Source organism: Panulirus ornatus, chromosome 11 (genome assembly GCF_036320965.1).
Source record: "Panulirus ornatus isolate Po-2019 chromosome 11, ASM3632096v1, whole genome shotgun sequence".
Lineage (NCBI taxonomy): Eukaryota > Metazoa > Arthropoda > Malacostraca > Decapoda > Palinuridae > Panulirus > Panulirus ornatus.
The window spans coordinates 54,534,608-54,547,546 of record NC_092234.1 but is presented as its reverse complement, the minus strand read 5'-3'; the positions used below and the strand labels follow the sequence as shown (position 1 = coordinate 54,547,546).

General features: G+C 41.0%; 1 protein-coding gene across 11 annotated transcripts in view; it reads left to right on the top strand.

The window, feature by feature from the left end:
* The window catches only part of LOC139751551 (mechanosensory protein 2-like), a 1,369,287-nt gene that overhangs the window by 1,093,144 nt on the left and 263,204 nt on the right, over nt 1–12,939 (top strand). For all 11 annotated transcript variants that reach the window (XM_071667090.1, XM_071667093.1, XM_071667089.1 and 8 more), the window contains one exon: nt 7,955–8,055. In XM_071667090.1, the coding sequence (XP_071523191.1) occupies nt 7,955–8,055 (101 nt within the window). The remainder of the gene's footprint in view (nt 1–7,954; nt 8,056–12,939) is intronic.

Genomic DNA, 12,939 nt, shown 5'->3' with positions numbered 1-12,939 from the left:
GTCGGTGAGGAAGAAGGGATAGTGAGGGGAAAGGAGGAACGAATATGAAGAGGAGAGAGAGAGAGAGAGAGAGAGAGAGAGAGAGAGAGAGAGAGAGAGAGAGAGAGAGAGAGGTTGGACCCGGGGCGTTGGTAAGATGTGTGAGGCTTTAAAACAAGATTTTGTCTACGTGGTAGAAAGAGGATTGGGACGCCCCTCTCCGTAGGCGGGAGTAGCGTTCCTTGCGAGACGGTAAGCAGTTTTGGATGATCAGATAAGACGAGGGGGAAGGGAATCCATAGGAAGATCAGGTTTAGTGCTAAAAGCAAAAGGCATGTTTGACGGTACACACCATGAAGGTGTAACGTGTACAATGCTTCAAGTAGGTTGATGTGGACAGAGGGTAAAGTGTGTGTGTGTGTGTGTGTGTGTGTGTGTGTGTGTGTGTGTGTTGCTGAAGACGAGTGGTGGTTGACTGTCGTTGTCCTTGTCAACTATAGTTTGTGACGAATTTGCAGTAGAATTAAGTCCTTCTAGGATGGAGCTTCCCGAGTGTCATCAGTGTCGGTAGTATGACAAGTGGAAGTGGGTATGACAGATTGAGAGAAACGTGCCGGCCGAGCAGAGTGTTAAGACTGTAAGGGCTTATATTATCTACATACTTAAGGGCACAAGGGCACTTCCGTCTTTAAATGGGTAAGCAGCCTCTGTGTGTGTGTGTGTGTGTGTGTGTGTGTGTGTGTGTGTGTGTGTGTGTGAAATTCATCTGCATTTTGAGTTGGTACCGTAGTTGAATACAGAAGAGGAGACCCGTGACACATGTGAAGCAGTAGGAAGGCCAGATGATGGAAGTTTGGCGAGAAGATCCTGTTTCTAGAATTTGCCGTTGGCATCTGTTATAAGAGAGACGATTATCTTTTTTTCTTTCCGAATTCAGAGTTAAATGTTGTGGTTGAGGAGGGAAAGTAGATTTGCAACAGGAAATCTAAGGCAGAATTTTGCCTTTTGTCTTAAGTTAGTTTACTACATCTTTCAGGAAAACGGGTGTGTAACACGCAGTGTGTGTGTGTGCGTGTGTGCAAGAATTTAGAGATGAACGAGGCGAGGTCTATTGGCTGTAACACACTAAGACAGAAGGTTAACCTGGTTTAAGATTTGCACTTACAGTTTAGCAGTTTTCTCACATGTTTAGGAAAATTTGCGGTGAATAAGGAATTACTGCCATGGTTTTGAAGGAGAGGGCATCCATATGGTGGTGTTTCTTTTTTCTTAAAAGCCAGGGAAGAAATGAAACTGGGACCGAGAGGTGTATTTGTGGGTTTAGGTTTAACAAACGAAACTTAAAATACGGGATTTGGTGTAAGTAAAAGGTGGCCGGGACTACGCTGTGCAGGGATGGAGGATGAGGGAGAGAAGATCGCCCCAGATCAAGCCCCAACATTTTTTTCTTTTTTATGCAAACAAAGAGGATTTGGTGTCCATTGATATGTAGCGGTGTTGTGATAAGGTCAGGGGTTGCGAGAGGTGGTCAGGTGGGACTGGAAGATAATATAATTAAGTAATCTGTTCGATAGCTAGAAAGAAAAGGATATTACATTCGTGGGTAAGAACGAATACGTAGACTTGAGTTTTGGATCTTTGTTCTATTTTTATTAATTGCAGTTTTCTGTTTGATTCAGTACCATATTTAAGAGTGGATGTGGCTTAATAGGATTTTAAACCGACAATGTTTCCAGGGACGGTACTCGTCCAGAATGGATGTACACCTTTAGTATTCAGTGGTCCCCTGGAATGGAACACTGAACCGAAGGAGTTATGGAATAGGGAACGGATCTCCGAGGTTGAGGATTTCCAGCACTGCTGCAGCAGAGGTTCCCGTGGTCATTTTTTTTTTTCCTAACCTCCCCAAGACTGATGGCCTCAAGTCGTGGTCTTGCCTCCCAGCCTGTGTGATGCTGTTGTCGTAAATAAATGATGGTGCGTTTGGGTCGGTAGCCTTTAAGGACAGAAGGTTACAAAGTCGAGGCAGGCATTGCCCGGAGGATTTTTTTTTTTTCTTTTGTTTTTAAAGGTGGAGAGACAGTGATGGTGTGGACGATCGAGTAGAAGTGGAAGGGGAAGGTCAAGTGACCTGCTTGTGGCGTGTCTCGTGGATGAGCAGGAATGTAGAAGTTGGATTCATGGACGACCTGTTCCGAAGATGATGTATATATATATATATATATATATATATATATATATATATATATATATATATATATATATATATATCTTCCCACGAGAGGAATCAATCGAGACACGTTTTCCTCTGTATAAAGGCTTAGAAAACAGCGTGTGTCCTCAGTTGGTGGTGGGAAGTAAGGATGATAGAACTAAGATCACAGCGAGCAACATCAGAGATAAGGGACTAGAAATGATAGACCGTCGAGTATGGTGAGGAACCAGAAGCAAATTAAGACCTGGTGATTCTCAGATGGTACGGGAAGATGGCAGAAACGACCCGGGTCGATGTAAGAACATACATCTCCTCCACCTCATCCACACGGATGAATTACATTGTCTTAAGTGGAAGAATGGATGAGCCAGTCCTTCGGGAAAGGTGGACCATTGGGAGGAAAAATGATTTACGGATGCTTTCTCGGAGGTCGGAAATGGACTGCATCGGCGACACTGACTAATAAACCGACTCCACGTCCTCTACGTTTGGTTGGCTCGTTGGTGACGAATTGTGGGGCAGCGATCGTTAGCGCCTTCTTCCTGCCACCATGTGAATCTGTCACGAGAGTTGCTTGTGTATGACATTCACCCTCGTGTGGTGTATCTACGTATAGATCTGCTGTTTTAAGAAGGGTAAATGTACACTTGGTAAGTGTCCTTGGTGCTTGATATGGAAATAGGTGTAGTACAGAGTGTAGGGGGGTTGTGGGAGGGGGAACTCTTACGTTGCCATCCTGGCTTATGGAACGGAAGAAGAGGGAGAGACGAAGACTGATGGTGGTCATGTCTTTTGGAAAGATTGGCTGGTAAAGCATCCCCCCCACACACACACTACCCCAGCTGACAGTATCACCGACCCTGGCAATATGTTACCCTCGTAGTGTCAGCTTCTCTAAGGGAACTCCGGAGGGGTTCAGGTCACAGACCATCAAGGGGTCTACCGGAGAGGGTTCTGGTCACAGACCATCAGGAGGCCAACGGTGAGGTTTTCATTCATGTCCCTTGACCAACAAGCAGCTGCAGGGTCCACTCGTCCCCTTGAGCCATCTCCGGCCAGCTTCCACCTGGATGGTATTCATCGCATCTTCTCCGTTACTTCACCGTTGCGAAATGTCTTCCAGTTTGTGATCGAGAGAGAGAGAACGTCATGGATTCTCTTGTCGTAGAGGCGATTTGTCTGCCGTAAATTTCGCATCAGAACTTGGATAATGTACGTTGGTGTTCCTGTGACCAAGGGTGAGGTGGTGATTGTGATGTTGTCACAGGCACGAGACCTTGAACTCAAAAGCTAGCAAGCATGACAGTTGAAGCCATAGGTCGCTGGCAAAGCCCCAAAGCCGAGATTAGATCTCAGTTCCAGAAGCGCGAAAGCTAAAACCTGCATATAGCTCATTACGAAGTGCTAAAGCTGAGGTTATCCCTGTCTCGCGAGCACGGAAGCTAAGACACACTATATAGCTATCTCGCAAGTCTCTCGAGCACGGAAGCTATAACACATTATTATAGCCGTCTCGCAAGTCTCGTACAGCATGAAACCTGAAATTCATAGCTCACTGCAAGCATAAAGCTGAATATATTACTGGAGGCAGAAATACGTGGGGAGTTGAGATTATGAGCCATTAAAGGGAGGCGAGGTAACACATGGCTCCCAGTTATGAGGGGGGAGATGAGGGAGGGAGGGAGAGTTTCAAGGGTCCAAGATGAGTTTCCAAAAGATTAAATCATAACGTCAGCCCAGAGATGGAAAATGGGAAAACCTCAGACGTTTGTATTCCAACTGTTAATGATAGAAGATGGTTGATGGGGTAAGAGTGTCAGTCCCACAGAAGGTAAATGGAAGGCCTTAGATGATAGTACTTCAGCCTCTGATGATTATATATATATATATATATATATATATATATATATATATATGTGTGTGTGTGTGTGTGTGTGTGTGTGTGTGTGTGTATCGTCCTTATTACAGGGAAATGCCACGGAAATGAAACACGATAGATTCCCAAGTGCACTTTCGTGTAATAATCACATCATATATATATATATATATATATATATATATATATATATATATATATATATATATATATATATATATGCACAAAATCACGATTATTTTGGTTAACGTGGGAAGCAATTGAGTATAGAAACATTAATTTTTTTCAAGAATTCGAGCGTTTTTCGCTTGAAGATGTTAATTGATTTTGAATGAAAAGTACCTTTTTTTTAAGTATGAGGATGATTATAAGTGTTTTGTAAGGGTGTATTTGCACAGTTAGGAGAAGACTAATGATGGATAGATTGTGTGATCTGTTTTTGGAAAGTTGGGAATGTGTTGTTTAAAGATGTTAGTTTAGGGAGTTTTTTGAAGACGTTGGTTTAACGAGTTGGTATAATGAGTTTTTGTTATAGCCGTTGGTTTAATGTGTTTTTAAAAGACGCTTTAATTATTTTTTTAAAGACTTTGTTTTAGTGAGTTTTTTGAAGACGCTGGTTTAATGAGTTGTATGAAGACTTTGGTTTGATTAGTTGTTTAAAGACGTTGGTTTAGTAAATTTTTAAGGACGTTGGTTTAGTGAGTTTTTTTTAATAAGACGTTGGTTTAATGTGTTGTGGGAGTGTTTGTTACTGTGTAGGGCTGGTGTGCAAATGTTCTTTGTTGTTTTTGCAGGGCTTGAGAGCGTGTCTTATAACTTCAGTGTCCAATTTTGGTAGTTTGGTTGTTTCATACACTCGGTTTGAATGATCGTTTGAAGTAATGTTATATTACTTGTTTCATACGAGGGGTTAAGTATAGTTGTGTGACGGTATTCGATGAAGTGCTTTTTCAAGTTACAAGACGGGGTGTTGGAGGTAATACGTGGTGCTTAGATTTGAGCTTGAAGATTCTTAGAATGATTGTTAGATGGGGTTGTTAGTACTAGCCATTTTTCTGAGGCTGGATCAGTTACTACTACTGTTGTGTGAAGATGTACTCTGTAAATATCTCGTATTGTGTGAAGATATTGTTTGAGAGCTGTTTCTTTGTTTGAAGGTTTTTCTTTGTTTGGTTAGGTTAGTCGGTTGGTGGCAGTGGGCGGCTCCTTTGGGTGGGTGGGCGGCAGGAGGGTGGTCCTTGTAGGGAGATGGGCGGCTGAATAGATAATTAAGGGAGGGTGTGTGGGTGTGTGTGTATGTGTGTGTGTGTGTGTGTGTGTGTGTGTAACCGTTATATGTTAAGATAAAGTAGAACGTACACATACACACACACAGACACACTTCTATACTCAAGTATTAACAGATGGCACCATCGTTTCCAGCCACAATAAATTCATTATCTGTGTAATTATCAGGCCCATCAGTAGATGTCAATATTATCGGTTGATATTGGGGGAACGTCGACCTTAGAGCAGCGTCGGGTGGGTGGGGGAGGTTGGGTGGTGGAGGGGGGGCAGGAAACCTCTGTCCTGACCAGTGTAATTAAAGGTCGCAGTAGTTCACGTCTACATTGTCTCTGCTTGTGATTATTATCGGACACACGGTAATGATCATGTGTGTGTGTGTGTTTGTGTAATTACCTATTTACTGTGAACGAGAAATGAGGTTTTACTTGTGTGTGTGTGTGTGTGTGTGTGTGTGTGTGTGTGTGTGTGTGTGTGTGACTTATGCAAATGAGTTTTTGCATGTTGATCATTCAGTTCGCTTGTCTTGCTCCTGCTAAAGATTTAAACTGAAACTTTGGTGGTGTTATTTTACAGCGTAGTGTTTTAAACGCCAAGACTTTTTTTTTTTTTTTCCTCCATTCCTCCGGTGCTTAAGCGTTTACGCCTTTTTTTTTTTACCATCGTTTACAAAGCCCTTTCGTGTATTTATGATATTCATAATTATGTTTACATATATGCTACTCCTTTGTTATATGCTCATGTGTGGTTTACAAGCATGTTATATATATGTATATATATTTTTTTTATACTGCATGTGCATCTTGGAAAGTAGTTTGTGTGTGTGTTTGTGTTTGCTACAAGTTTGCTTATTGCAAATCTTGTGTATCTTTTTTTTTTTTGTGTGTACATTTTGAGCAAGATATGTTCTTGTTTACCTCGGCAGTGGAGTGTTTATATCTGAGATCTTTCTTAGTTTGCCGGGTTTACAGAGTTGGCTAAGGTCAGTAATCAGATTTCTTTTGATTTGTTTACTTGTTGTTTACATTGCTATTTAACATTTAGAGTTTACTCCATTGTTTTATATATTTGACGTAAATTTTAGGGTTGTGATAAGATAAAATTTCTTATATATATGTTTTAGTCTTTGATATATTAAGAATATTATTAATACAAGTTTTGCTATTGTTAGATTTATTTCATTATTGTTCCATTTATTCGATATATGATAATAACTTATAACTTAAAAGCTTAGACCCCTTATCTTATTTCTTTCTTTCTTTACATTTTGTTATATGGTATCGTATCTCTTTTGTTTTTGTTTTTTTATCCGTAATTAATCTTATTGAAACCCTGTATCTTGTTTACCTATTTACGAGTGATGCAGATCACCAGTTATTTTCATGATTATTTTCGTTTTTCTTCTTTTTTTTTCAACCCCTAGAACTGTGGCAAAGTTCCATATTTACAGTGAGAGAAATTCTCTCTCTCTCTCTCTCTCTCTCTCTCTCTCTCTCTCTCTCTCTCTCTCTCTCTCTCTCTCTCTCTCTCAAGCTGAAGGCCAATGTAATTTTCGGGATCACTTTTAAAGTCATTTTCTTCGCTCTCGTTTTTTGTATATATATATATATATATATATATATATATATATATATATATATATATATATATATATTTCTCTCGCTGCCTCCCTTCACCCAATCAGCGGCTTAGGAATATACAAGAAACTGGGATGTGGGAAACACAATCATGGTCTGTATTATTGATTCATCGATTTAATCAACTTTTGCGGGTTCATTTTTTGCTTTGGTAAATCGTCTCTCAACATTGGAAAATTCATTTGGTATTTTATTTTCTGACTGTGTCTTCGTAAATAATCTGTTTTACCGTTGTTGATTTAAAAAGAAAATGATTATTTGATAATTGCTTATCTAATATTAATCTTCTTCAAGTAATCTCCTTACCTTTGTCATTGATCATTCCTCTTGTTGTCTTTTATACTTTTTTAAATTAGTTCCCGTCTCTGTCCTGTCTCATTTCTCTCCCTCATCTCCCATTACTGTTAACTATAATTTTATTTCCATATTTACTGAGGCATATTATCTTCAGTTCTTGTATACCTTGTATATCCGTGTAGCGTAATTGATTCTCACTTTTTGCTCATATTTCTTTCTCATCCTTTGATTATCTACCAGTCCCTCAACTTCTTTACTTAGACAGTTATTATTCTTGATTTTCGTTTGATTTCCTTCTCTACATCTCTTACTGGTCTCGTACTGTCTCAAAATTCTCATCTCACTTGGGAAGTCTCTACTGTAACACAATTTTTCTCAGTTGTTTTACATATTATTTCTCTCGGCTTATTTTATATTACTTATTATTTCTAACGGCTATTTTATATTACTTATTTCTCTCGGCTATTTATATTACTTATTATTTCTCACGGCTATTTTATATTATTTATTATTTCTATAATTTCTTCCCTATTATCTCTCAGCTAACCCACGTTTCCTCTAGTTTTGTACTTAGAGATCGTCATTATTTGTCTCATTATCTAATTATCTCGTCGTCTGTGCCAGCATCTCGCGTGCATCTCACTAATCTATTCATCTCCTCCTTAGCTAACCCGGAGGGTCCTGGATGCTGCGCTATCATCCTCACTATCGTCTCTTATCTCCTTATCATCGCTACCTTCCCGTTCTCACTATGCATGTGCATAAAGGTAAGTCAACTCCCCATTTTTTTTTTTTTTTTTTTTTTGAAGTCCCGGACAAAAGGTTTGGGGGCTTGTTTGAGCGAAGCTGTTTCGAACCATCATGTGTTCCGACCGTCATAGGTATAGGTTCGGTACAGTCTCGACCAGGCGCGGAACTGGGACCCCCGCCTGGGACGCGTGTGAACGAAGCTTGGTCTGAACCCCTCTGCGTGTCGACAGGCAGAGACAATAGGTTCGTTACAGGCTTCGACCTGATTGCGAATGAATCGGGACTTCGAAGCTTGCTCAAGCATGACCCGAATCTTTTGTCTGGGACGAGGCAATTTTTTTTTTCTAAGTCTTAAGGTTATTTAGTTCATTTTATTGTCATTTCCGAGTGCTCCAATCATGGTGTGTAAAAAGATGTGATTATTGAAGTGGTTCAGGTGAGTTTGATGATTGGTGTTATAATCAGCGGATTGAGAGGAACTGTAGTTATGTGTCTGCCATGTTGACGACACACTGAGGCCTCACTGGTGTATGTGCTAATTGGTAGAAAGATGTTCACAGCATCGTATTGATGCTTCACATGTCCAGACCATCAGTTAAACGCGTTTATATGCTTAATACCAGCAAGTAAAGGAATTCGAGTCATTAGTATGTGACTTATATATATATATATATATATATATATATATATATATATATATATATATATATATATATATATATTCGATAGATATTTAGACAGCTTTTTTAAGTAATGTAGATCACCTTGAAAAAAAAAAAATCATGCGTCGTGTATGATACGATATCACCTTTGCAGTAGACCTTAATCATGCATAAGATACGTTACGTATTATTTGTACAAAATCCTGACACTGTCAGGTGTTGACACTGAACAGGGTCACATCGGAAGGATGATACATAAACATCGCATGTAGTCGAGTGATACAGAATCACGAACAGACACGATAGACAGTGAGAATGACATGGGGAAGATGAACTCAGGAAAACGTACAGTGAAGGACAAGAGCCTCTTCCCTGGTTTTGTCTGGTGATTATTCACATCTGGCGAAGTCTAATGATAGGCAGTTGGCAAGCCTGACTTTCAGTGAAGCTTCACATGTGTTATTGGTTTGGATCACTGTTCGAATGTGCCTCTGGCCTGTGCGCCATATAATTGTACTAAATTTGGTCACATAAAAAAGATAGGATTTGTATAGACCAGTTTAAAATCAATAGGTAAATATACGGGGAAAAAAATTTAATTTCTAAATTTTTTTCGTACCTTTATCTTTGGAAATGTAGTGACGTCTGTGTGAAGGCCTTGCTCAGAGATATACCAAGTGGTCGTTTAATGCCTGGAAGCGCGCCAGAATGTTCGCCTTTCGCGAGATATTTACGCCAAACAAAGGAGCAGACTTTTGTCTCTCCCCGTACATAACAGAATGAAAGACGCTGCTCTGTACACCACCCGTGTCTGCTGTAGAGAAATATTCAAGACCAAACAACCCACCTTGATTACAGGAGGGAACGTTTGAGGATCAGGTAAACGTTTGAGGATCAGATAAACGTTTGAGGATCAGATGCCAGACATATCTGTCTTTGTTACCGGGTTTCTTGAACTGTGCTGATGGCCTTATACCTCCGGTGTTTCGTGAGCCAAGTGCCTCGTATCAGGCGGGTCGAGAAGGGACTTGTGGTATTCATAAGTGGTGGTGTTAGGGTGGTGTCAGGGTAGTTCATAAGGGGCTTGAAGTAAATAGTTGGTAAAAGACTTGTATTCGGAATATGTTTGGATATCAGTTTGATGCTTAGTTGCATGGGTTATTTAAGGGAGTGAGTACTGTAGCTGTTTCAATAAAGTGGATTTATTGTATCTGTTGATGGAGGCCTTGAAGGTTTGGTTAGGGGATAGTGTAGGTGGAATTGGAGGATAGATGAGATGACTTGAGGGTTAGAGGAAGATCCGGGTGTTGGGGGCTGAATAGCGAGTGTTGGGGGATAGTGGTAGCAGGTGTGTGTGGTGGGGTTTAGAGTGGGGGGGATTGTGGTAGTAGGTCTATTTTGATAGGGTCTAGAGTTAGGGGGATTGTGGTAGGAGGTCTGTGTGGTGGGGGGTTTATAGTTAGTGGATTGTGGTAGGAGGTCTGTGTGGTGGGGACTAGAGTTGGGGATTGTGGTAGTAGGTCTATTATGATAGGGTCTAGAGTTCGAAGGATTGTGGTAGGAGGTCTGTGTGGTGGGGACTAGTCTAAGTTGGGGGATTGTGGTAGTAGGTCTATTTTGATAGGGTCTAGAGTTCGGAGGATTGTGGTAGGAGGTCTGTGTGGTGGGGTCTAGTCTAAGTTGGGGGATTGTGGTAGGAGTTTAGAGTTGGGTAAGTTTGGGTTATTATGGTAGAAGGGCTGTGTGGTGGAATGTAGAGCTGAGGGAGGATTGTGGTAGATCTGTTGTCGTCTCGTAGACGATAAGAGCAGGTCTGATTAGGGAGGAAAGATGGGGATTAGAGTGATTTGTGAGTAGGGATTGGTAGTGAACACTAGGGAGGTGTTGTGTATATATATATATATATATATATATATATATATATATATATATATATATTGACAGCTTTTTTCATGGCTGCTGGTAGAGAGTGTCAGTAGGGAATGAATGATAATCTACAAAGGAGGAAATACAGGATTTCTTCCTTTGTCCCTCATGTTATGGTTTGGGTTGGCTGTTGAAAAGTCATAAAAGGAAAAAAGAATGAAAAAGATTTACCCTAATGTCCAGGTTGTTTCAGAAAATGTTACATGCACACACACACACACACACACACACACACACACACACACACACACACACACACACACACACACACACAAGGGTGACGAAAGATATACACTCACCTCACCTGATGCCCCTATGCCCCTCCCTTCACCTGAGGCCCCTATTCCCCTCACCTCACCTGATACCTCTCGTCCCCTCCCCTCAACTACTGTCTCTTCTCCCTTCCCGTCACCTGATGCCTCTTCTCATCTCCCGTCACCTGATGCCTCTCCTCCCCCTCACCTGATGCCTCTTCTCCCCTCCATCCCTGAGTTGGTTTGCCTCAGAGACACGTCGCCAACAGATACTCTCCCCTCACTGTGTCCTCTCTTCCCCTCCCCCTGAGGAATGATTCCCCTCTCCTCTGGCCACCCAGTTTGTGTGTGTGTGTGTGTGTGTGTGAACGAACTGATTAGAATATGGGTTACTTTGTTTCGTGAAATTTGCATATTAATCTGGAAAATTTGCATTTTCTTTTACGAGGAGTGTTGATTGATGGGATAGAGTCAGTTTTTGACATATGTTTATGAGATGCAGGCAAATATCGTAGCACTTATATTGCTTTGCGAATTTTATCTCTTTCTTGTTCTTTATGATGCATTTGTTTAACTTGTGGCGGGACACTGGGTAACGCAAGTGTCTTTCCTTGCTGTCTTAGCAGCATCGCCCTGTCCAACGTTTCCAACGTTTTTGCTATAATTCGGTGTATCAAAGTTATATTTATATATTTTTTTTTTACTGACTATTCTGTATGGTTAAGAGACAGAAGTTTTTTTGCTGACGATTCAGTATTATGTTCGATGAAGTTTGAGAGGCGTTATTGTGTGTGATTTCCAAGAATATTTGTATAGCGTTTATTTAGGGGTAGAAATACGTTGTTGTTGTAAACGTTTACGGGGTGAGAAACGTTCTTGATAACAGTTCTGTAGGATCAGAGAACGTTCTTGCCAGCGATTCCACAGTTGACGTAAATCCTTGTTGATATTCCTTCAGGACTGAAAAACGTTCTTGCTACACATTTTTGTTACCGTTTTTATGGGATCAAACCCCATTCTAGCTAAGGTTTATTTCTACAGGATCAAAAAAAAGTTTGTTCTTGTTAAAGATTCTTTTCATAGGATCAGAAAAGATTGTTCGAGGGCAACGTGTTTGTAGAGAAAGGATTCCAACTCTCCTGAAACCATATCTTCCCAAGAATCAGATAGTCTTTTAAAGAAGATTCGATTCCATACCAATGCGAAAAGAAAACTTATATCGTCTTTTTTTATATATGTGTGTGCAGAAGATTCTGTGGCTTATACAGGTGATGGCCTGTGGCATCCTTCTGAGAAAAGTGGTTAATTATATGATAGTTTCTCACGGAGGATGAAGACAAGGAGGGGGTTACCTGGTTATCAAAAACGTGGCTGGGTTTGGTTAAATGATGTAAAAGGATGTATAACGTGTGTATGTATTTGTTGGGACACACACACACACACACACACACACACACACACACACACACACACACACACACATCAGCCTGAGTACCCATTTGTAGACGAGGGAGGATGAGCACCTGGGTTGGGTGTGGGCCGACTGGTGTATTAACGACCATGAGAGCAAGGAATTATTATAGCCAGAAATAAGGAACGAGGAGCAGAGAAACTTGTGAAAAGAATATTGTGGACTTGGCTGGAGATTATCCCAAGAACTTTTCCACAAATTTTGCAAGATTAAATTGTCGGTTTAAGAGCAGCTCATCAGGCTAAGGGGTTCGGAGAGAAGGGCGGTAGAACTTGATGAGAAAATGTTGGGGTGGGGGTTTGAACCAGGTTACAAGTTCAGTCGTGCGGTGTCCACAGCAGAAGACATGATAGAACCGGATACCACCGTGGTGGGATGGGAAAAGAGAGGGATTCGAAGTCAGTGCTCAGAAATGAAGACACGAAGCGAGTCTGTGAGGGATTAAAGCGCCCCCCTCCCCCCCACCCACCAACCTCATAAAACACGTGCACGTGCGTGCGTTGTCTCGTTGCGTGCACTAAAAACTTTGAGGAGAAGCAGTTGACAGGCCGCGTGAAATATTGCCCGAGAAATTGCTGGAAGAGTGTG